This window comes from Pinus tabuliformis, chromosome 7 (genome assembly GCF_031772625.1).
Source record: "Pinus tabuliformis cultivar Carrire ecotype Pingquan chromosome 7, CPIR1, whole genome shotgun sequence".
Lineage (NCBI taxonomy): Eukaryota > Viridiplantae > Streptophyta > Pinopsida > Pinales > Pinaceae > Pinus > Pinus tabuliformis.
The window spans coordinates 1,186,897,627-1,186,922,370 of record NC_142293.1 but is presented as its reverse complement, the minus strand read 5'-3'; the positions used below and the strand labels follow the sequence as shown (position 1 = coordinate 1,186,922,370).

The 24,744-nt window shown below is 35.2% G+C and overlaps 1 protein-coding gene across 1 annotated transcript; it reads left to right on the top strand.

Annotated features, from left to right (window-relative positions):
• Nucleotides 1-555: 555 nt before the first annotated feature.
• On the top strand, nucleotides 556-4,201 carry LOC149251689 (Transducin/WD40 repeat-like superfamily protein). Its single transcript, XM_089459525.1, has 3 exons — nucleotides 556-2,592; nucleotides 2,882-3,501; nucleotides 3,650-4,201. The coding sequence occupies exons 1-3, from the start codon at nucleotides 691-693 to the stop codon at nucleotides 4,179-4,181; spliced, it is 3,054 nt and encodes a 1,017-aa protein (XP_089315651.1). The 5' UTR covers nucleotides 556-690; the 3' UTR covers nucleotides 4,182-4,201.
• The last annotated feature ends 20,543 nt before the right edge of the window (nucleotides 4,202-24,744 follow it).

The window sequence follows — 24,744 nt, the reverse complement described above, 5'->3', positions numbered from 1 at the left end:
CTTAAAAATTATATTGACAAACACCCGTATAATCTAGGCTTAAACAAACATTCAATATGTACTATTCCATCATTAAATCTTGCTTAAATAATCCTTACTCATTTCTTTAAATTTAATTAAAAAAATTCTAATATCTACTCTTTTTTTTTATCAATTAAAAATAATTCTTATCCCATTTTAATTAAAAATATCAATTTTACTTTTTATTATTTTAAATAATCGGGAAAAAGACAATTTCATAATACATTTAAATTATTTCATAAATAAATAATAAGTCAATTTTTTTCAAAATAACAAAATCAATCGCCATATACATAACGATACCTAATTATGATTATAATTAATTATCATTATTATATGTTCGCTCCTTCGATTGGGTTGAGTTTGAAGCCCCTACGAAATTAAATAAATAATTTCCTTGACTTTATACACCCTATATAAAATGGAGATCACATAAGACAAGTTCGGTAAAATCCAAATCCAAATTCAAATTTGGAAAAATTGGCGCTCGTTTTTTACTTCCCCTCCGTCTAATTTTTAAATTCAGTATCAAAATTCCTTCGTTCTCGACTTCCCCCTCTGGTTTTAACTTTCAAAATTCGCTTTCCTCTCTGCCACTCATTCGTTACTGTCCACGACCATCCATTTCGAATACCAGGAGAAGAGGGCAAGATAGACATAACCAAAAAAATGTCTCTGGTTCGCAAGAAGAAGGAGCGGGGCGGCGGCAGTGGGAAAACAATAGCAGATCGTCCTGCACCCTCTTCTCCTCCTATGGCATTACCCCTCCGCCACGCGAAACCAGTCACAGGTCACCGCAAATCCGTGGAACTCAGCGGAGGCACATCCCAGCAGAAGGAAAACCCGCCCAACACCAGAAAGGCCCCCCTGAAAGAGCCCTCCTCGCTCACATCCCGCAGTACTTCCCGAGGCCGCGGTCTCTCTGGAAGAACCACTGCCCAGGAGGACTCCTCCAACAAGTCCACCCGGGAAAAATCCAGACAACCTGTCAGGGAAAGGCCCTCCAGTCTGAAACCAGGCAGAGCCGCAGAAGAAACAGCGAAGAAGTCTACGAAGGAAGAAGAGGAAGCTACTAGTTCTCTCCGCTGGTCGACCTCTTCTTTGCCTTCCAATGGCGAAAAAGGTAAGAAATCCTCAGAACTCTCCATCTCGCGCATTATTTCTGATATGCAAAGGGACCGCCGCTCTCGGCTCTCTCAGCAAGAATCTTCTGGGGTATCGGCCTCCCATGACGGCATTGAATGGTTTGGGGATCGATTCCCACCTCAACGCAGTACTGTTAATGAACCCCCTAAGGCTGAAGACGCCTCAAAACCGAGCGTTCCAAACAATACCCAAAACACGGTAGAACACAGTAGGCCAATTTTAGACAGTGTCGAGGGTTCAATTCCTGAGGAGGTCGGCAATAGCTCCGGGAAAGATGACAGATTGGGATTTCGAGAGCTGGAGGGTTTAAGTAACAATGAGGTTAATAGTTTTCCCAGCACGCTGCGCGAGCGGCTTGCTTATTTAGAGGGGAAAGTGAATCAGATAGCCTCCGAACTTAAGAAGACCAAGGAAATGCTGGATATTGACAAAACGGAGAGTTCTAAGACTATGCTTTCTGATATACAGCTTAGAATAAGTGGTATTGAAAAATCTATGACCTTTTCAGCATTGGATGAGAATACCCACATGGCTTCCTTGGATGATGAGTCTAAGCGTGCTCAATCCGAGTTCCAGCAAGAAGATAAAATTGTGTTGCAACATGGTTCCGCGGTTCAGAAATCCTCTAAATTTGATGATACAGATTGTGAAGGTTCAGATGATCTTCAAAAATCCGATGAGACTGACAAAAAAGGCGATTTTGATTTTGCCCAAAATCACTGCAACAGGGATTCCCAAGATTCATTTGATTCCGTGGTCAGATCTCTGAAAAAACCAATTAAACGCTTAAATAATCAAGATTTGGAAGACAGGCTTTACCCCCACCAAAAATTGCTGAAAAACCGGCCTTCAGTTCAGCTTGCTGTGCTCAAGACCCGGGTGGATTTGCATGATCAGTTGAATGAAAATGAATCAGATATTCGGGATGTTTTTGAGGGCAGACCCATAAGCCCCATAGATGAAGATCCCATCGCTGCAGAATTTTTGTCGGCATTGAAGCACAAGTATAGTGTTGTGTCGGAATACAAATCAGAGGGCGGGCATACCAAGTCTAAATCAACTGAATCCAGTTCTAATGATCTTGAAGGTACTGAATTAAAGCCAGAAGCAGGTTTTCCAATCTCCAATGGGAACGGGTACGAGAGTTCCCATATTGGGTTGGATGTCCGGAGCTCTGCAATAGGCACTGGACCTGATGCTAATGAACTCCAACTTCAATGTGATGAAAATATGGACTTTGATGATCAGGAAAACAAGCCAGAGCATCTTGGCAATATTGAAGAAACTGAAGAGGTTTCCTTCGATCGATTGAATCAGCTCAGCCATAAGACATCTACTGCAGGCTGGTTTGTATCAGAAGGAGAATCGGTTTTGCTTGCCCACGATGATGGATGCTGCTCTTTTCACGATATAGCAAATTCTGAGGTGTGGAGGTTTTAATTATTGTACTTAATTTGGGGGTTTATGGGTGTCACCATTTATACATTTTCATCTTTTTCATTGTTATATATATATATATATTAAAAAAACAATTTCTGTTTTTTTTTTTTTCCCAAGTACTTTAGGGTGTAGTTTATTTCAAATACTGTGGAAATTTTCTAGAAACTATGATTAGGATTTTAAGAATAAGCATGCACTCTTTAAATTTTCCCTTAAAGGAAAGGGCAATTGATGTATGGGTGATACTCAGTATTCTTTTTTTTCCAATCTCCAGGAGAAGGCTGAATATAAAGCTCCATATGGGCTTACCCCAAACATGTGGGGCGATTGCTGGTTGATCAGAGCAGCTGGTTCAGATGGTCGCTCTGGTAAATATGTTGTGGCAGCATCTGCAGGTTGTACATTGGACTCAGGTTTCTGTTCGTGGGACTTCTATAATAAAGAAATTATGGCATTCCACACTGAATCAGAGGCATTCACTTCAACATCCAGTACCATCTCTCCAGTTTTGGCAGAGAGGGATGTCTCGGGGAGAAATTTTGGCTTTGCAAATGTTGTGCCAGAGAATCAACATTGGTGGTACAGGCCATGTGGGCCTCTTCTGGTATCTACTGCCAGTGCCCAAAAGACAGTTAATATTTATGATATTCGTGATGGAGATCCTGTGATGAACTGGGAGACACAAAGGCATGTAACAAATATGAACTATTCCTGCCCGCTGCAATGGAGAAATAAAGGCAAGGTAGCTGTAGCAGAAACTGAAGCTATCAGCCTTTGGGATGTTAATTCTCTGGATCCTCGTCCTCTACAGTCTGTTGTTTTTCCAGGTAGAAAGGTTTCAGCTCTTCATGTTCATAATTCAGATGCTGAATGCAGTGGTGGTGTAAGACAAAGGTATGGCAATAGCTTTTTCCCATTACTGTCTCATGTGTGGGTGTAAGTGCCTGTGTGTATCGCAAGCAGTTTTTGGGTCAAATATTCATTAGCTGTCACATTTCTTAAAAACGTGAATGTGTAATCAATCTTAATTTTGCAAATGCAGGGCAAGTTCTTCAGAAATGGAAGGCAATGATGGAGTCTTCTGCACCCAAGATGCAATCAATGTATTGGACTTCCGATTGCCTTCAGGTGTAGGCCTCAAAATTCCAACTTTTGGGGAGACTGGGCAGTCTGTTTTTGCTCGGGGGGATTCAATTTTTGGAGGGGTTGTAAATACAAGGTTCTCTTCCAAGGCACCTGTTCGATGTAGGGTACATCAATGGTCTATTCGGAAAGGAAAGCCTGTTTGTGTTTATGTGTTCCCAGAGTCCAATGCCCACTCCGAACAGCTTTCAGTAGCTCAAGTTTGGGGATCTTCCAACTTGGTGATGGCTATTAATGGAAATGGGCTATTTGTTTTTGATGCTTATCAGGAGGATGGTATCCAAAGTGGGGCACATGATCATTTAAGAACAAAAGGAATGAGAGAAGTTATAGGACCGGATGACTTGTATTGCCCTTCATTTGATTATTCTGGATCTCGCATACTACTTGTCTCCAAAGACCGCCCTGCTTGCTGGAGATACTGGTCATAGTTGATGATTTGGCAAAGGCAGTCGATATTAGTTTATTGTGGTAATTGCTCTATATTTTATTATCCTGAATATCATGTTTTACTTAAATATAAGCCTGTCCACAGTGGTCATATGGTTCTATGTCTCTCCCAAAATGTTATAAATTATCTTAAATTTGGAAATTCTGTCTTGTATGTTCAAGGCAGGCAATTCAAACAAATATTTTTGGAATTTGTAACATATCAAGTCGGCTTTTAAACTGTTTATCTAGTGGAAGGCCCGTTTGAAGTTATTTTGGCAGCCATTCTGAGCTTGTAATTTTCTCAAAATAAAGCAGTTTAAAAAGGCTTACTACTTGTAGGCGACAATGAATTATATTATAGCTATGTTATCTTGTGATATTTGCCCTTATTCTGTATTTAGGTTACAGGAGACAGTAATGGGATTCTAAGATTGGAAAGGCCGTTTGAGTAATAATTGATGTTAGAATTAGCTCAACAGCGATCATGCTTGGTTGACATATTTAAAGCAAGGACCATTTACTCAGAAATTATCTATTGGCTCTTCTATTTCTGCTTCACAGTAGGTGCTCTGTGCACATCCATACTATTACTTTTTGGGATGGTAATTCTCTAGTCTTAAATGAAGGGAATCAATTTCAAAGAAGAAAATGCTTGGTGTCTCACTGTTATTATGGTTGAAATGCTTATATTTTAAAGCTTGCGCAGCTCAGTGGCCATTTTTGAAAACCAGTTTCTTATTAAATGGGTGCTTAGTTCTATGAATTAAAAAGATATTGTCCTTTTGTATGTGGAAGTGGAACTCTGCCCGTTGAGATCGTTATGATACGCAATATCTCTCACAAAAATGTTTTGGCATTTCGATTCTCATGTGCTACAATTGGTATATGGGACTTACGTGTCTGTTTTGTATTTGTTCTTATTTTGATGTGATTGAATGGGAAGGCTTTTATTGGATGAAGTGGGTCTCACAAAAATGTTTTGGCATTTCGATTCTTATATGCAAAGTGTATGGGACATAGGTGTCTCTGTTTTGAATTGTTTTTATTTTGATGTCATTGAATGGGACAGCTTTTATGGGATTGATAGGGTAGCGTTGAGTTTATTATTATTTTTTTGGTGGGGTAATTAAGGATGTTTTTTTTTCGAAGTAATATCAATTCAAGGTTAAGCACAAATAGACATGTTCGTTATTTCTATGAGAAATGGATATACAACTATAAAAGAGATAACATATGTTGATTATTGTTTAAAAAATATTTTTCTAGGGGAGGAATTGATGTAGGAGTATTTAGTTCAAAAAAATCATTGTATTTTAGTAGATATAGGGGTTTTGTGTGTTAAGGAAGTTGGTTTTTTTGAGTATTACATCAATGAGAATAGGAATTAATTAAGTATTGTGAGACATATTTGTAAATGTTCTTGAAAATTGGAGAACATGAGAGATTTAGGATAGTTGAAATATTGGGAATCAATTGTAAATTTTAGATTAAGAGTTGGTTTCATGATTTGAGGAACTAAAGAGGAGCTTTAGGGATAAAGAAGATATTTTAAGATTTTTGTTGAGAGAGTTATGGATCTAAACGAGGAATTGGTTATAGAATTTTTTTGTATAAATGTAAGTCTAAAAGGCATAGAAAGGGGTTAGCTAGAAAGAGTTTAGTTAGTTAGGGGTTAGCTAACTAGAAATTAGTTTGAGAGATTAGAAAGGTTTGATTATGAGCCTATGGGCAGGTAGGAAAACATAGGCCACTGATTAGAAAATCAGGCTAGAGAGAGAGAGAGTCTTATGTAAATATTTATTTATCAATACAGAGAATTCGATTCTTGAATTGTGTGGTGTGTATTGATTAATAGAGTTATGAATTGTGTATAAATTAGTGTAATTCTGCATAGTATATGTATGCAGGTGAAGTTTGAATAGAACACAGAGAAGAGGTGGAGTATGAAGGATCATGGTCAGATTGTTGAATTTGATTAAAGGGTCAAAGAGAAGTTCAAGAGTGACAGTGTTTAAGAGTACACAAAGTAAGTTCAAGAGGAAGTTGTGTTGCAAAACAACAAAAAACTAGAAACCTTGGAGGAACCTGAAACCACAGAATAACCTTGAGAAACCACATAAAGGCGAAGAAAGTAAAGGCACGAAAGAATGAAGTAAATGTGCACATGAATCCTGGCGATAAGTGGCCAGGATTAAGTCGTGTAGAATGGAGTCAAGAAAATGAGCGGCGAAGATTAAGCCATGTGTTGGCAGAAGGACGGAGTAGTTTTCGTAGGCGGAAGTGGTTTTCGTGTGGCTTCAAAACCGTAAGCGTTAATTAAAAAATGGACCCGATGAAGTTATGAACGATAACTTAATCCAGTTGAAGTTCAGAGGTGATCGAACTGTCTGTTGAAAGGGTGATCGGACGCATATCGTGTGCAAACAAGCATGGGGTTTAATTTGGAAATTGGACCTGATGAGAGTTTATATGGCGGGGTTAAATCTCGTTGAGTTCCAATGATTAGGACCGTTCGTTGGTGTACTGATTGGACGGTAATCACATGGAAAAGTGCGTGCAGGTTAATATTCTGAGCGGACTCGATGTGTTTATCAATGTAAGTTAAATTTGTTTGAGTTTAGGAGAATGAATGGAGATTGCGTGATCGCTGTTGATCTGGTGGAGTGAAATCAATGGTGGAGGTTGAATGCGACAAGGTGAGCATCAGTAAATGTGTAAAGGTTGTGGAAAGACAGAAATGTAAGGTTAAGTGGTTCATGGTATATTTTTATTATAGGAGAGTTATAATAGAAATAAAGCGGGATTAATGAATTAAAAGGTTAAGTCAAGTTTAATCAAGTTTGAGACCATGTTGTGGTTAATGTTGAGTTAAGCCAAGACCAGAGTTAAGAGGGTATGGTTAATATGTGCAGGATTAAGGATTAAGCAAAGTTTAGGAAGGGTGTAAAAGGTTCCGATTAAAAAGTTATTAAAGTTTAGACTTTGGGTTAATCACATGAAACGTTTTCGCATGAGATTTAATTAAGAAGCCGAAAGCCTTAATATCTGAAGGTTTGACTAGGCAAGGATATTAAAATTCTTGGGACATAATAGATTATGCATTTTATATGCATATTGTGGGTAAAGTTGGCTTAGGTTGGCGTCATTTGGTATCAAAGCCAAATAAGGAAATTCTGTGTTATGTTTTAAAGATGTGTATGCAGGTAAGAGAAGATTAGGTTATTTGAATCTGATAAGTAAAAAGCATGACATAAGATGAGAGTAAGTGATACTCTTAAGAAGAGATTGCAAAAGAATAAAGAAAACAGAATGATGTTTGTTTTCTTGAGAAAAATGGAGATTCACTCGAATGTGAAGAGTGGATAGAGACTGCTTGTGAAATCATATAGGTATTGTTTTATTTAACTTTGGTTTGAGTTTTGTAGGTTAAAGACAGAGTAAAGATTGATAGAAGCAGACATACAAAAAAAGCTGTATATGTTCTAAAAGAACAAAGTGAATGAAAGACTAGAAAAACAGGTGGCAATGAACTTGAAGAATTCGACTAAAGGTTGGACAGAGGGGACGAGAGTGTTCTCAGAAAGAAGCTGAACAACAAGCTTTTGAAAGCCTGGAATGATCTCTGGTTTAAATGTCATTGATATGAAAGTAACAACAATTAGTGAATCATCTCTGCGAGAAGATCATAGCCTGAAGAGCAGTGATGAAGGAAGCCAGTAAAGGTTTTTGAGAGAGAGTGGCAGAACCTAGTATTTCACTTGTGTTTGAAATACAAAAGGACAATTGTGTTCTCAAAAGTGCAGATGAGTTGAAGTCTAGAGCATGGAGTGCTCATATGGTTACAGAGGAGAGAAACAGAGAGATGCCAAAAGACTGAGCTCAGAGAGAGAAGCTTAGTGAGGTATCATGCAACCGGGAAGACTTGTTGTTGTAGAGACTTGTACAGCTCATAGTGAGTGAGTGAGGAACTCAGAGATGGAGAAGAAGATGACTATTGATAGTCATAGCAGAGGTTTTGAGGAAAACCACAACAGAAGAAAAGTGAAGGAGGATGCCAAGGCAAATGGAAAGAGAATGAGTCAAGAGGAGCTTGACAAGGAGATCGCAGAGATAAAAGAACAACTCAATGTATTAAGGATGATACTGGAGGAAAACTAAAGACAAGGTTGGGTCTTGAGGAAAAAGGCAGTGAAGTGGCATAAGTTACAAAGAAGGCTACAACAGAAACAAGTGAAGTAGCTAGTGGAAAAACTTAGAGAAGCTGAGTTGGAAATGGAAGTTTTCATTTGTGAACCAGAATAGGGTGAAGTTCTGGGTGAAGATGAAGATGGGAGATCTGTGAAAGATCTGGAGGATTCAAGACAACAAGAAATTTACTTTGCTAAGGAAGGAATTATTGATGATTTTCTGAACTGTTGGGCAAATTTAGATCAACAGGAGGATGTAAAACCTTGTATATTTGAATCTAATAATTTTGATGTGATTACAGGTTTTGCAGAGGATGAGCAATATTTTGACGCTGTCAAAAGTATGGAAGAGTATCTTTCAGAAGATAAAAACTCTGAAGTAAAGAATGATGGCGAATGTCTCTTGAATGGGAAAAGCAGTGAATTATTGCCGCAGAAAGGATTTAGTAATACACTGATGTTTGAAGCTGTTACAACACATGAACAATCTCTTGTGAAAAAAGGAGATGGAATTCAGTCTGAAGAGCTGATATGCGAAGCAATAGTTGAGACCGTTGAACTTTGTAATTTTCAAATTGATAATTTGTGTATAAATGCAGGGATCATAAGTAATGATGAAGTACTTATGAAGTGTCACAGAGAAATTGAATTGCTGGAGTATTTGCTAAAAACTTCAGAGTATGACAGTATGATTGTAGAGGAAGGAGTTCACTACAGTGGACAAGAGCAGAAAGACATCATTGAAGCAGATGGTGTGGAGGAGAGACTAACTGATAGCCTTGAGAGTACTATAGAGAATTCTTTAGAGAAGTTGAGTCAACATACCGATGTGTTGATAGAGGGGGAGAAATCAAAGCATCATATTGATGTGGTGCCAAAGGAAGAAGAGGCACAAAGACCTTATGATTTTTATTTTAACAATTGTTTTGTGAGTGTAGGTTTAGTTGCAAATGCCGGAGGAAATTTGGCACAGATGAGCAGCCAATTAAAAATGATGGAAGAAAAGGATTTTGTGGAAGTATTTAATCCATGGAACAAAGATGTTCAATTGTTGGAAAGAATGCTGGAAAATCGAGATTCAATGCAGAAAGGGATAATCATGAAAGAGGATAAGGATAAAAGGGCAGTAATAGTAAGAATCCGACAACTTCAAAGAGGGGACAATGAACAACAATTCGAAGAGTTAGTGAACATCAGCAACAACCTGAGACAAAGAGAAAGAGGTAGCAGTAAGTGGCAAAGTATGGACTAGTCCAAGGATATGTTGGAGATAGAGATTGAAGAATTATGGCCATTAATGATGAAGCAGTCCCGAATGAGGAGATTGATAGCATCAGGAAGTGTGATCAATCAGAACTTGAAACTGATTGACAAGGAGAGGAAGATGAATCAGAAGACAACAAACATACAACATCAACAAAGGTGTAGAGCTTTCAGACAACTACAAACTAAAGTTTGGGACCCTGGATGTTTCCTATCAACATATGAAAACACATGATCAGGAGATCATAAATGTTTTCTACCTTGGGAGTAGTGATCAAATTTGAAGGGCTGGTCTTAATTTTATTTGGAAGGGCATATATTTATCTAACCTATCAAAGATGAAAAGTTATAAAAAAATTGTACTTATATTAACAAGTCTATATTAAATAAACTCTTTATAAAAAAAATTCCAAAATGAAATGGTGTCCTAAATCTTTAAAATTTAAAAAGTGTCTACATTAAAACACTATAAATCGCAATAGAATTTAGTAAATAGGCAAACATTTTTATCAAATTCTATTAAAAAAGGTAAACATATGTTTCTTCTATTCATTAAATAATCTTCAAAAGTATTTGAATTTACATCGTTGAAACTATAAATATATTTACACAATGGAAAAAGTTTTTTGGTTTTCATTTGTTTTTAATTTATACTATATGTTTTGTTCAACTTGAAACAATCCAAAACAAACCAAAAAAATAAATATATACCTTCAACAACCAAGGGAATTGAACTTTTCTCTTAACATTGCTCAATCAAAGAACACTATCAATAGACTTTCATCTCCATTAAAAGCTTCAAGCTTTACATATTCAAGAATTTATGTAATTAAAAGGAAAGTTTTCCACATCTAATAGGGAAATATTGTAATATGTAATACACATATGTAGTGTTGTTGTTGTATGGTTTGGTTGGTCCTTTTTTTTGTTTAAGAATGGTTTTCAAATTTGGTCCTTACAATGAATTCAAGTTTGGTTGATATATTTTTCTAATAATGCAGTTTCTTTTTGTTGATGTCTTTTTCTAATAATATGGTTTCTTTTCATTAACAATGTCGTTTAATTTTTCTATGATTTCAACATCAACTTAAAAACCCTTCATAGCACCAGCTACATGGACACCCACACTCACAACTTATTTCCTAGATGTCGAACGGAGACAATGAAGTGGGAGACAAAATAGTAATTGTATGGATAGCTATTGGCATTCTATATCTTTTGGGAAGGCCAAACGGAAAAAGAAAATCAAGTTGAAGCCATGTAGGCACACCAATCTTATGTTGTGTGGTTATTAATAGAGCCCTGGAGTTTCATTTTAACACTTCTCCCCAGTTCAAAACTCTACATAATGCATGGGAAGCACACTTATTATTTCTCAATTTTTTTTAAAGCATTAATTTCTATGTTTTCAAAAATTAGAGAGTCAATAAAGAAAATGGATTTTTAAGATAAAAGAAGAAATATGGGGTTTTAAATGAAGTTTGATTTTACAAATGCTAGACTTAATAGTAAGCTTGATTACAATAAGTTCAAATGGCAACAATGCTAGGCTTTTGTAAGCATTATGGTTGTCAGTCACGGAATAATCTAAAAATAGAAAAGAGATGGTAGTAATTATTTACAAGAATATAAAAAACGTTTGAATCACTAAGCATAGTTACCACCATCTAAAGGGGTAATTTCATAATTGAACAATCTTGCATGAATGGTTGTCAAAATTTAACAATCTTGTTTGAATGGTTGGCTGACAAGAAAGAAAGAAAATTTTGCAAATTAGGAAAGAAAATGAAGATCCAACAGAAAATGTGGTTATGATGTAAAATGTCAATATTATCACTTTAATCTATTTTTAAACATGATAAAATTACATCTGTAACCAATTTATTTATTTTATTACTATAAAATAAGAATTCAAATTAATAAAGAGATTACTCTGTTTATATACCCATGTTCGCTAAAAAGAAACCCTAAATAAAGAACCCTATCTGTCTTATTATGCTATCTCAAGATTTCCATGTCGAACATCAAAGTTTCAGAGTAATGATGTTAGTTTCAAAGTAACAATGTCTTCATGGAAAATGTAAGGAACCCTATCAACCTTATTATACTATGTCAAGATATCTATGTGGAACATCAATGTAATGTCATGAATGTCCTCATAAAGGTAGGATGGAAGACATTTTCATAGCGGTAGGATGATCAGTACTCGAATATATTCGACATACTCAAAGATGTAGTAGATGGTAGTAGTTATTTACACGATGAAAAAAAAATTTGTGAATCAGTAAGTCTAATGAGGTAATCTCATAATTGAACAATCTTGTGTTAATGGTGAGTTGACAAGAAAGAATAAAATTTTACAAATTAAAGAAAATGGAGATACCACATAAAATGTAGTATGTGGTTATGATGTAAAAATGTCAATACTGTCACTTTAATATATTTTTAAGCGTTGGATAGTATGAAAAATATCGTTTCAAACGCTGAACTACATACCTATTGAAGGCCATTGATTGGGACCGTGAAATTGCTTGCCTTTATCGACGCTTCAGAAGCTTCATAACTCCCCTTCCAATCCCCTGGAAAAACGAATATACGAAAAAATATGAAGTGAAATACTTCAATGGATTGCTTTTTCAGAGTTGAGCAGAGCAAGATGTAATTACAAGTAGAAGTAAATATAAGGAGACAGAAATCCACATCAAACCTTCGAGTTGAATGGAAAGATTAAGAGATTTTGCTTGATACAGAGTGTAACCATATTGGTTCTCATTTCGCAGCAATTTCATCATTAGGAAGGGCAAAAAGCCGTCGACTTTGCTCAAATACTTAGTCCAAAAAACCTTCATCGATGACATGATGGATTATATAAAAAAAATACAGAGTCTACACATGACTATATAAAGGTCAATCAACCATTCCATATATAATAATTTTAATCGGTTCCGCCTAAATCAATGAACTAAATGAAAGGCCAGGGAAATGAAAGTTGGAAACTAAAATTGAGAGTTAAAATACCTTGGGAACGTGTGCTACACATGACTATATAAAGATAAGTCAACCACTCCATACATAATAATTTTAATCGGTTCCGCCTAACTCAATGAACTGAATGAAAGGCTAGGGAAATGAAAGTTGAAAATTATAACTGAGAGTTAAAATACCTTGCGAACTTGTGCTGCACTCGCCGTAAGGTTGGGATTGGAAAAATCAATGCAGGCAAGATTCACAAGCTCAGAATAATCTACCTCAGTCATTGACAATTCTGTCTTTTGTCATTTGTTTCTTCTAAATCTCCGATACCTTCAAAATATGCTTGTTCCGGATACCAATACATAGCTACTTCTCCTCTGCTATCAATGAATGCGAAAAGAAACCTTTGTTATCAACGAATGCGAACATAAACCTCATATCATCACTACTAACTCTATCAGTGCTGCCATTATGACTAATGGCCTGAGAATTGATAAACAACCTCCATTACGTTCCATTGAACTTTGTTGAGTGTTGCCGGAACCTCTTGCAGACTTTAGAGTGTTACATCAGTCCAAAAATGGAATTTTTTGAAATGTCCTACTCACAGGCAACTCTTCATGTATATATATATATATATATATATATATATATATATATATATATATATTTTAAACTTGTAAAAATCAAAACTTAAATTTCTTTTGACAGATAAATTTTGCTGAGCACTTCTCTGATGTGCTAGAGGGCTTCGGTAGGGCTGTGATGTGTTCAAATTTGAACACCACTTGGGAGCCTGATGCAGGAGCATTCAGCTCAAAAAAATCATTGTATTTTAGTAGACATAGGGGGTCTTGTGTGTTAAGGAAGTTGGTTTCCTAAGTATTAAATTAATGTAATTATTTAGGCTTTTGAGTGATTTTAACGAGAATAGGAATTAATTAAGTATTGTGAGGCATATTTTTAAATGTTCTCGAATGTTGGAGAACATGAGAGATTTAGGATAGTTGAAATATTGGGAATCAATTGTAAATATTAGATTAGGAGTTGGTTTCATGATTTGAGGAACTAAGGAGGAGCCTTAGGGACAAAGAAGATATTTTAGGATTTTTGTTGAGAAAGTTATGGATCTAAACCAAGAATTGGTTATAGAATCCTTTTGTATAAATGTAAGCCTAAAAGGCATAGAAAGGGGTTAGCTAGAAATAGTTTAGCTAGTTAGGGGTTAGCTAACTAGGAATTAGTTTGAGAGATTAGATAGGTTTGATTATAAGCCTATGGGCAGGTAGGAAAACAGAGGCCACTGATTAGAAAATTAGGCCACAGAGAGAGAGAGAGAGAGAGAGACTCTTATGTAAATATTTATTTATCAATACAGAGAATTCGATTCCTGAATTGTGTGGTGTGTATTGATTAATGGTGTTATGTATTGTGTATGAATTAGTGTAATTCTGCATAGTATATGTATGTAGGTGAAGTTCGAGTAGAACACAGAGAAGAGGTGGAGTATGAAGGATCGTGGTCGGATTGTTGAATCCGATTAAAGGGTCAAAGAGAAGTTCAGGAGTGACAATGTTTAAGAGTACGTGGAGTAAGTCCAAGAGGAAGTTGTGTTGCAAAACAACAAAAAACCAGAAACCCTGGAGGAACTGAAACGACATAATAAACTTGAGAAACCACATAAAGGCGAAGAAAGTAAAGGCACGAAGGAATGAAGTAAACGTGCATAGGAACCATGGATTGGCTAGATCAACAGACGAGATTGTTTGCGATAAGCGGCCAGGATTAAGTCGTGTAGAATGGAGTAAAAAAGATGAGCGGCAGAGATTAAGCCATGTGTTGGCAGAAGGATGGACAGTTTTCATAGGCGAAAGTGGTTTTCGTGCGGCCTTAAAACTGTAAGCGGTAATTGAAAAATGGACCCGATGAAGTATGAACGATAACTTAATCCAGTTGAAGTTCGGAGGTGATTGGACCATCCATTGAAAGGGTGATTGAACACATATCGCATGCAAACAAGCATGAGCCTTAATTTGGAATCGGACCTGATGAGAGTTTTTGAGTTCTGGTGATCAGGACTGTCTGTTGGTGTACTGATCGGACGATAATCACGTGGAAAAGTGCGTGCAAGTTAATATTCAGAGTGGACCCGATGTGTTTATCAGTGCAAGTTAAATTTGTTTGAGTTCCAGAGGATGAATGGAAATCATGCGATTGCCGTTGATCTGGTGGAGTGAAATCAATGGTGGAGGTTGAATGCGACAAGGTGAGCATCGATAATTGTGCAAAGGTCGTGGAAAGGTGGAAAGGTAAGCTTAAGTGGTTCATGGTATATTTCTATTATAGGAGAGTTATAATAGAAATAAAGCGGGATTAATGAATTAAAAGGTTAAGTCGAGTTTAACCAAGTTTGAGACCATGGTGTGGTTAACGTTGAGTTAAGCGGAGACCAGAGTTAAGAGGGTATGGTTAATACGTGTGGGATTAAGGATTAAACAAAGTTTAGGAAGGGTGTTAAAGGTTCCGATTAAAGAGTTATTAAAGTTTAGACTTTGGGTTAATCACATGAAACATTTCCGCATGAGGTTTAATTAAGAAGCCGAAAGCCTTAATTTGTTAAGGTTTGACTAGGTAGGGATATTAAAATTCCTGGGACATAATAGATTATGCATTTTATATGCATACTATGGGTAAATTCGGCTTAGGTTGGCGTAAGTAATGATGCCTTGATCGCCATTTGATTAGTTAAAATTAAGAATGTATGATGAATTTAAAAAAAATATTAAGTAGCCTTCACCAAGTTTCTTTTTATTTTTTCTAGATTCCAATAGGTTGAGGACATGTAGAAATAGATTGATGGATTAAGAATGAAGAGGTAGTGGTGATATTTTGTTAAGAACATCAATGAATACTTATGTTTACCAAACATGTAATATTTGTGTTGTTTACATATGGATCTAGCAAATGAAGCTCATGTCACCTCTTAGTTTGCATTAAAGACAAGATAAATGTATTATGAAACATGTGTGGCTAGAAGGAACTTGTCTACTTTAGTTTTCATCAACTAGGAAAAATGAATTGCTTTCTCTATGTATAAATGGTAGATTTTAGAATGGAAACTCTTGTTTGTCTCTCACATCAATATTTTTCCTAATACTACTACTACAATAATCTTGCTTGTTGATGTGGACAATTACTATGTTATTTAACCTATAACCTATAAAAGAAAAAATGAACAAATTTGAGTTTAAACTGGTAAGAGGGTAGGCAATCATACATCATGAGGGGCTTAACCCTAAAACAACTTGAAATAGGCTATAAAAATGCATGAAATAGCCAAAACCATAAGAAACAAAAAAATCTATATGAAATGTGAAACACTAAAGGGGGACACTGATCACACAAAGCAAGGTTATGTTCAGAAATGCATGAAATTTACTAATTATAACGGGCAACAAAGTTTTTTTTTTTTTTTTTTTTTAGTGTGGAAAATGTTAAACAAAGTCACACTACCAACACTATAAAAAACATATAAGCCTTGAACTATTTCTAACACCCTATATGACTTCTTTCCCTTTATATATAATTTTTATTATTTCAAAGGATGGATGCTTATGGTAGATGTGAGATGTTTATGATGGATGTCCACTTGACCATTTTTATAATATTTATAAAGATAAGAATTGTGAAATCTTGATGCCTTCAGATAATATATCATATGTTGTACTTTACATCTAGTGGTGAGAGTTTCTCTATTGAAAACTTACACTATGTGGTCAACCAAATAGAAAATTTATGGTGGTTGTTTTTTTGCATCTTTTAACAATGGCAAGGGACACAGTGCACTCTTATATTACTGTCATATTGAGTTGAGGAAATAACACAAACAACACACTAAAGAAACTTCATTTTCATGCTTCTCCTTTCCATGTTAGCAATACTTAAATAAATAGTTAATTTAAAATAATGAGAATAAGGATATTTTCAAAGAGATAACATCTAAAAAAAATTGTGGATAACAATTTGAGTTGACATTGGCTAACTTATATGTGTTTAAATGTATTAGTGATAATGGAGGGAGGAGATCACATTTTGACTAATAGATGGATTTGTGAAAATGACGATGGACATATATAAAACACATTTACTAATTTTATTGAGCTAGTCACTATTACTAAGAATATGAAGCATCACATCATATTCTTAAAATAAATTAAAACACCTAAAAATAATGTCTTGGTAAAAGGATTTCATTAGTTAAATGGAATTATACCTTTCCACAAAATTTTCAAATAACTTGGGAAAATTTTAACTAAAAATTATTCACTTTTTAACTTACTACCTTAATGTATTTAAAAAATACACAAACACCATCTCCACAACTATTTAATTATATAAGCTATTTAAAAAGTGAACAAACCCAACTTTTCCCACTAATCTATTTTATTTAGATATAATAATATCTATATATTCATTTTTTGAAAATTCGACCTTTAAAAAGAAATAATTAAAACCTAATGACATAGTAAAAAAACTATACTCGATAAAAAAAATTCCTACCAAATTATTTTTTGTTGGGTGAAATTAATGACCTAGTAAAACTATAGTGGTATCTTAGTTAAGATTAATAGTGTGCATTTTTTTGCAGCATGTAAATTTAAAAATGCAGAAATTAAAAACCCACTAAATGGAATTTAAAAGTGCAGAAATTAAAAACTCACCAAATGGAATGAATGGGGCCAAACTGAACGACATAGAGGCAATGTAGGGCAAACACTATCCCATTAAATGCATAGACAAGTAAGTGGACAAATGGCATGTTTTTGTTAGATAGATGACAAAGTGCTTTGTCAAGAGATGTTCACTTAAAGGTACATTTTTGACATAATTAAGACTAGCAATTATTTTAAAAAGTATAAAGAGAGGCTGATATATTTTTTAAAGTGAAAATTTTGTATTTTGGTTTTTATAATCAAGTAAATAATAAGTGAATTTGGGATGATGCAATTGTTTTTGAGTTTCATTTTAACGGTTGTGTATCAATTTTTTTTTAATAAAATGGTGGTCATAAATCTTAGGGGAGTGCAGTTAATGAAAATGGTGAAGGCAACAAAGCATATTTGCAGGCTTTAATAGTACATCATAGATCACTTTACTCAAAATGATAATGTAAAATAACACAAAAGATTCTATTGACGAGTTTGACAATCTTGTGGACATCTAAACAAGTTTTGCCAACCTAAATTTACTTCTCTTGTTTTTCTCTTTTGGTCGTTCTCTATGTTAAATGTAATGAATTTTCCAAAAAGGCATCTGGTTTCTACTTTTTGGGCAGATTCTCCTTCCTGCCCCATTTTTGTGACAATTGGAAACTACTCTATCATAAAGCACATATGCATGTAATCTTTGTGCATGTCTTCTAACTTACCACAAAAAAACACACTATACAATATAATATAATGATAATAATTTTTTTTATTTGCAAAAATAATCTAAACAATGTGCTTCTTATATACACTAAAGCAATACCAAAATTATCCACTAAATCCCCATGTAAGAGACAGACATAATCGGATTTCAATATAAAAAACACAAATATAATATGATTTTTTTTTTTGTAAATCTTAATTGATTTAAATAATGAGAATATTAATTTTTTTTCACTAATTAAGTATAATTTTTAATCTTACAATAAATAAAGTTATGATCATCTAATTGTGATAGCATGGATGGGAGGGGAAAGACCACCGTTGACATTAATTTCTGGAGATTCTTAGGCAAAATCTAAACATAGAGCAGACAATTTCTATTCTCAAACCTTTAAATCCATGAACTTAAGTGCACATTAAATTCTCTCTAACGAAGTGAGTTAAATGCATTTTCTACATTTTCTAGTTCATAATTTCTTGAATAGATCATTTGCATGCTGTTAAAACCGTCCAAATAAAAACTTCGATAGGCGCAATTGCTCAAAAGCCTTCACTTCGCTCCAACAGGGGCAACTGTCAGGAAGACTTCCATTTTGGAAGGACTTTCATCCATTGGAGTGCATTTTTTTTTTTCCAGAAATCACAAAACAAAAAATAAAGAAACATTTTGAAAAAAAGTAGAGGTGGCCAACCTTAGGAAGTAAGGTTCAAATGCATTTTAGCACTCAAAGCATAGAACAGAGTTGAGTTTAGTAGAACCTTAGAGATTCTCCCATGGCAACCAAGTCTGCATTTTTGGATAAGCGATCAAATAAATCGTGATTAGTCACGCATTAGGAGAAGTCTTCTCTTTGTTAATAAGGATAAGGCCTGTTGTTTTGCATCAAGAAGGTTAGAGCTCCGGGATTGGGTGAGACCCACACATGTTTAGAAAGGCTCATACATTATAATACAGAATTGTGGATTCTTGTTGTGTTTGATAATATGAATACATATCATCCATACCACGTGTGTTGTGTGGGGTTGAGTGATTTGATTCTCACGTCATGTGGTGAAAAATCATCCAAGCAAGCATGCAAGTGTACACGTGTACACATGCCCCATTGCTTCTCGCCTTGGTTGGTTGGTGGGTTCAATTTGATGCTCTCAAATCATGCAATCGAAGTAATCCAAACCTTCTTCCGCTAGGCATGCATGACTGCAAGAAAACATGACACAAGTGAATGTAATGCGATTTGACTTTATGCCTATTTGTTGGATTTGGGAAAACAGTGCAAGGGCGTCTTTACCATGGCCATGTAGACGATAACCCGTGATGATTGCAGTCCCAAACATATAGGACATAAAATGCACATATAGGAAAATACATACTTACCTTGTTTTGTACATTCCAAAACACTACATAACACTACATAAGTTTCTAATTCCTTGTGAAACAATTGTGAAAATTATATCAAGTTTTTCCATATCGTTGAAATATACCATGAGTTTTATGTCTATGATAGACTACCAGTTAACCAAGATACATAATTTATATCACTTTGCACTATGTTGGACAGACTCATATGCCTTACCTGCAAAACTTCAACCCTAGTTGGGTGCCTGCTAGCTAGAAGTCAACCCAATCCACTTCAACCCAATTGGAGAATTATGCATCCCCAACATGTAATGTAGCCCTAGAATTCACCCATTTAGCTTCTTGGCCTCCAATTCTCTCTCCACATCCAAAACCTCGACTTGGTGGACACCATCCTTAGTCTCCACCCCATTAGTCTTGTGCTTCCTCACATTAGCGATAACCACATCCCTAAACAACCTAATATTGACAGCACCAAACACCATATAATACCCACGTCACTGAAGTTCACTGGGCGGATCGTGTGACATTGTGAAGCAAACCAAAAAGGCTCCATTCTTAAGCCCCAAAACACCCTTCCCTTCCACGTCCTTTGCCCTAAATTGCAACCAAATTAAACCTTCTATATTTTCTCCCACAATCCTTCCTCACATGGTAACAACTTATAATGGTTAGTGATTAATTGAAATCACAAGTTTGACAGGTGAACTCTTCACAATTAAAGTTCCCCAGGGGTTTTTAAGGGCGTTGAATGCACATATGCAGTTAAAAAACCAGTTGAAACAACACAAATCAAGATTTGGCCACAAAATTTTTCGTCAGATTCCGGCCTTAAATTTGCCGAAAACTCCAACAAGTCACACTTAAAGACTATTTCATAATTATTAGTTGCTCCTATGCATTGACTTATCAAAATTATTCATAAATTACTACAAGGAATTAGAATACCATATTTCTTTAAACTTAGTGGTTCGAAACACATTGACTCAAGAATTTGAAATGTGATTTAACGAAAGAATTATCTTGAAAAAATACTCTTAATCAACTAAAAAATATTTTTAATTGTTATTCCAAAATCAATCTCTTTTTTATGAAGGCCATAAATAATAAATTTTTAAAACCTAGCAACTCTTAATTTGGATCAAACCTATTAGTTGTCACTATAACACCAAGAGTATATCAAACATCCCACAAGTAATCTTGATAACATGACTTATGGTTGAGAGAAATGTTGTTATCCTCCCCTCGAGTTCAATTCCCGCATTTAACATGTTGAGCTCATAATGAAAAACATAAATAGAAAAATGTCAAGTCTGAGAGAGTCATTGTCACATCAAAGTTAGATAACTTTACATTTGGGCCAAGAGATGTTGTCACATTAGAGTTAGATAATGTTACATTTGGGCCCAAAGAGAGGTGTTGTATCTCTTGAGGTGTAAAAGTTATATATATATATATTGTAAAAGTTAAATCCATCTTAATCTCGACAAATCTACCTAGGTGGATTGTCAAGATAGATTTGTCGAAATTAAGATGGATTTAACTTTTGAAGCTCGAGATATTTGACCCCAATTGATGTTATATATATATTTTCATTTAGATAGATTAACCAAACTTTCACCTATTTTTTAATGTAGAATATTACACATAATTATTTTTTATTTTTGTGGTATATTAAAATTTGAGTTTTTGTTTGTTTGTTTGTTTTTGGAAATAGGAAAAAATCTAGGAAAAGACCATTTTTAACTAAAACATGCAACGATCACAAAATAAATAAACAAATTTCAAAATAATAAAAAAATTAACAAATTTCAAAATAATTTAAAAAATTAACAAATTTCAAAATAATAAAAAAATAAAAATTCTAATTTATTATTATTATTGTTATTTTTTGTTTTGTTTGTTTGTTTGTTTTTTTTGTAAGCTTGACAATACCTTTTTTCCTATTAATTATATATAGGTAGGCAACAAAAAATATGTCTGGTGGCCTCAACCTGCACGAGGGAAACCAGGTCTGTTGGTCACCGATCATCATCATATGCTGTCCAAAATTTAAACAGTTTGAGAATATCCATCCATGCTAAATAAGCTACTGTATCTACTATATGTTTAATCATTTTGCTATCAAAGTAAATGCTATCTGACCAGATCATTGTAGTAACAACAAAATTACATTACTTCTTATTTTATCTTCATCCATTTATCTGATGATTCAATGGGAGCCGGGTCCTTAACACTCGGCCCATGCATTTCATTCTGCAACAAGATTTGAATTTGTTTCTCCATTCGGCCTAAGTGGACATTCTGGTGATACTATTGCACCTGTACAGCCTGGATCTCCCTTTGAATATCCTTTAAGCTTGGCCCCTCTTGCTGTGTTTGCGGTGGTTCCTCCAGATTTCTATTTGCTGTCATGGCCCTTGCCAGTAGGTTCTTCATAACCCAGTAGAGTTGGATTGTCTATTTGAATAGAGTTTGCCTACCTCGGGTGTGTCTCGGGTCTATGAGCAAGGGATCCTAGTCCTCCGTTGGAAGCGGCTCTGCCATTGCCTTGGCATTCAGCTCCGCCTCCCATGTCGAAATTATGGCCTTAACCTATGCTAGAGTTCCCCCATGGTATGCATGCATGAGGTTCTACATATTTTCCTCTCCTGTTTTCCTGCCCCTCTTCTGTTGCCACCAATGTTTTCTTTTTGCTGTCTATCTATTTGCAGGCACGACATCACCCTCTTCTTCCCAGCTCCGCTTCAACCTTCACCATTTTGCTTTCAATCAGAGTTCCTTCCAACCATAACCATTCCCAAATTCTTTCCTTGTCTCGCAGCAAGAGCACCAGAGTCGTAGGGGGAGGGAGATTAAACAGACTTGTAAGAGTAGCATAAGCAGAAACATTAAAACCAAACCAAATGTCAGTGTTGTCATCTTGCCATTCTTTGTGGAACGCCATTACAGAGTCTCAATTTCGAGTTTGAGGGGTGTAACCAAATCCCCCCAACCCCTTCAAGGCTTGCCTTCATCCTTACTGTGCCTAGTTTTAAATAAATTTGTTTTCTTTGCCTCTCAGTTCTCCCCTTGGTGCAACCAACCTGCTGGCTTCCTGGTTTAGGACCAACAACAACCAGTTTGCCAGATTCACAGGTTTTGGAATACTCAGGAATTAGGATGCAAATGGCTGACTAAGCTTTGACTAAATTGACAGGCCCATCGAGGTTTGGTGACCTCGACTCATCATTCCTGCCCCTCTGGACTTTGAAACTGCCATATAACCTGACCTTGACTGAATTGGCTAAAAGGTTGGTAAAGGACATACCTAGGATAGACAACATTCCCTCCCTCTGGTCTTTCATTCTACCCTCGACCCTGCCATGTCTCCAGTTCCACGGAATTAACCACGCCATTACATTATTGACAACCGCACTGGGGTTCGAGTGCCCCAAATCCCCGTTAATTCCCCATTGAACCAAAGGTTTACCAGGAAGCCGAACAACAACCGATAGGTCATACTCTCCAACTTTATGAGGCCCCGACACCCTGCTCCTAGCCCACTAGGCCAGAAAATCACCCGAGGACCAGACAAAACCAGACTGGACAGACATGCAAGTGGTTTGGACCCCAGACACCCCTTTCTTTCCTCTTTGGCTAAAATTCTAATTTATTATTATTTTTTGTTTATATAAAATTTGATAAAAATGGCATAGTCCAATTTATAGAAAAAATAACTGGTCTAATTTATAGACAAAATAACAATTTTCATCTAAATTTGACAATATAATTTCAAACAAGATTGTGATTTTTTTGTTGTTAAAAATAGATTTTTGAATTCATAGATAGATTTGACACCTTGAAAAACCCTTGGGACAATATAATTTCAAGCTAGATTGTGATTTTTATTGTTTAAACAATTTTTTGAATTCATAAATAAATTTAGCACCTTGAAAAACCCTAAAAACATTTAATTTCTATAAATTAAAATTTCTACAAAATATTAGTTAAAATTAATTAAAAAAATTAAAAATTATTTAACCTATAAACTAAACTAAGTCAATAAAAATTATTAAAATAATAAATTTAATATATATATATATATATATATATATAATGCTACACTAATAAAACTTATATAATCACATTCTAATGAAAAAACCCAAACACACTACCATTTATATAAGAACGGAATCTCACCAAAACTTATATGATCAAATTTTAATAAATAAAACAAAACAATACCCAATCAGATATCGTGTGTATATATATATATACACACTTTGCCTCTTAACATTATCAAATTAAAATGCCTTTTAACTATGTTCTTTGTAAGTATCAAGTGAGACATCATGACATTTTCAACTTTAATTAAACCCCTTTTGCTTAAAGCTAAATTAAACAAACAACTAATGTCATATAATCCTTAAACTAAGACCACATGAAACCAAACCCCTTTTGCTTAAAGCTAAATTAAACAAACAACTAATGTCATATAATCCTTAAACTAAGACCACCAGTTTCATGTGGGTCTATATTGACAACCACCTCCTGTGACAGGAGAGTTGTTTTGAGCAAACAAATATTTTAATCTTAATATTCTACATGACCAAACATGACCGCTAGGAGGGGCTGAGCTGAGATCCTGTATCTAGGACTTTGGTGCTGGGACTCACGGCCCTGCGCACAATGTGACCTCTGACCACGCGATTTGCCATCCAACGGATTAAGCACAAAATCCAGCAAGCCGATGTCTCTTACATAATTCCTCGCAGTATCTTTGACGTACTGTCGAGGAACCCATTTCTAGGCACCCGCGGTTTTCAAAGCTTTCACTATAAGAGATTCAAAAGAAAGGAGCTAGTAAAAATGGTAGACAAAATTGGCAGATTAACGGATTCAAAAGAAAGTTTTTTTAGTCCGGGTAAAGATTATTTAAAATTATTATACTAATAATTGTTTCAAAAGGTGTACGAGAGATCCATAAAAATGTTAAATTGAAAGAATTGTATTTTGATTTAAAATAATAAATATTATAATAATTCAATCATTCAATCTCGCTGAATCGTCATATGGATCTCCATTCTATCTTATTCGGCCCTATGTCTCTTCACGGCCTGTACATGTCCTTTGGAATGTTTTTGGATGGACATCACTTGATAATGAGGCTCAATAGCATGCCTGCTATAATGGTTTATATGTATATCTTTATATTTTCTCAATATAATATATGCTGATTTTCACTCTGGAAAAAATCATTCAAACTAAATTTAATCAATAAATTACCCAAAATAAAATAAATCCACGCAAAATAAAATAAATCCACGCAAGTAATGTGGGAGATGTTAGAGGCACGCAACACGCAGCACAA

Bases quoted from the DNA above. Each gene is read 5' to 3' on its own strand.
- LOC149251689 (XM_089459525.1), top strand. From the start codon at position 691: ATGTCTCTGGTTCGCAAGAAGAAGGAGCGGGGCGGCGGCAGTGGGAAA. The intron at 2,593-2,881 runs GTGTGGAGGTTT...TCCAATCTCCAG, and splicing joins ACGATATAGCAAATTCTGAG to GAGAAGGCTGAATATAAAGC. The intron at 3,502-3,649 runs GTATGGCAATAG...TTGCAAATGCAG, and splicing joins AGTGGTGGTGTAAGACAAAG to GGCAAGTTCTTCAGAAATGG.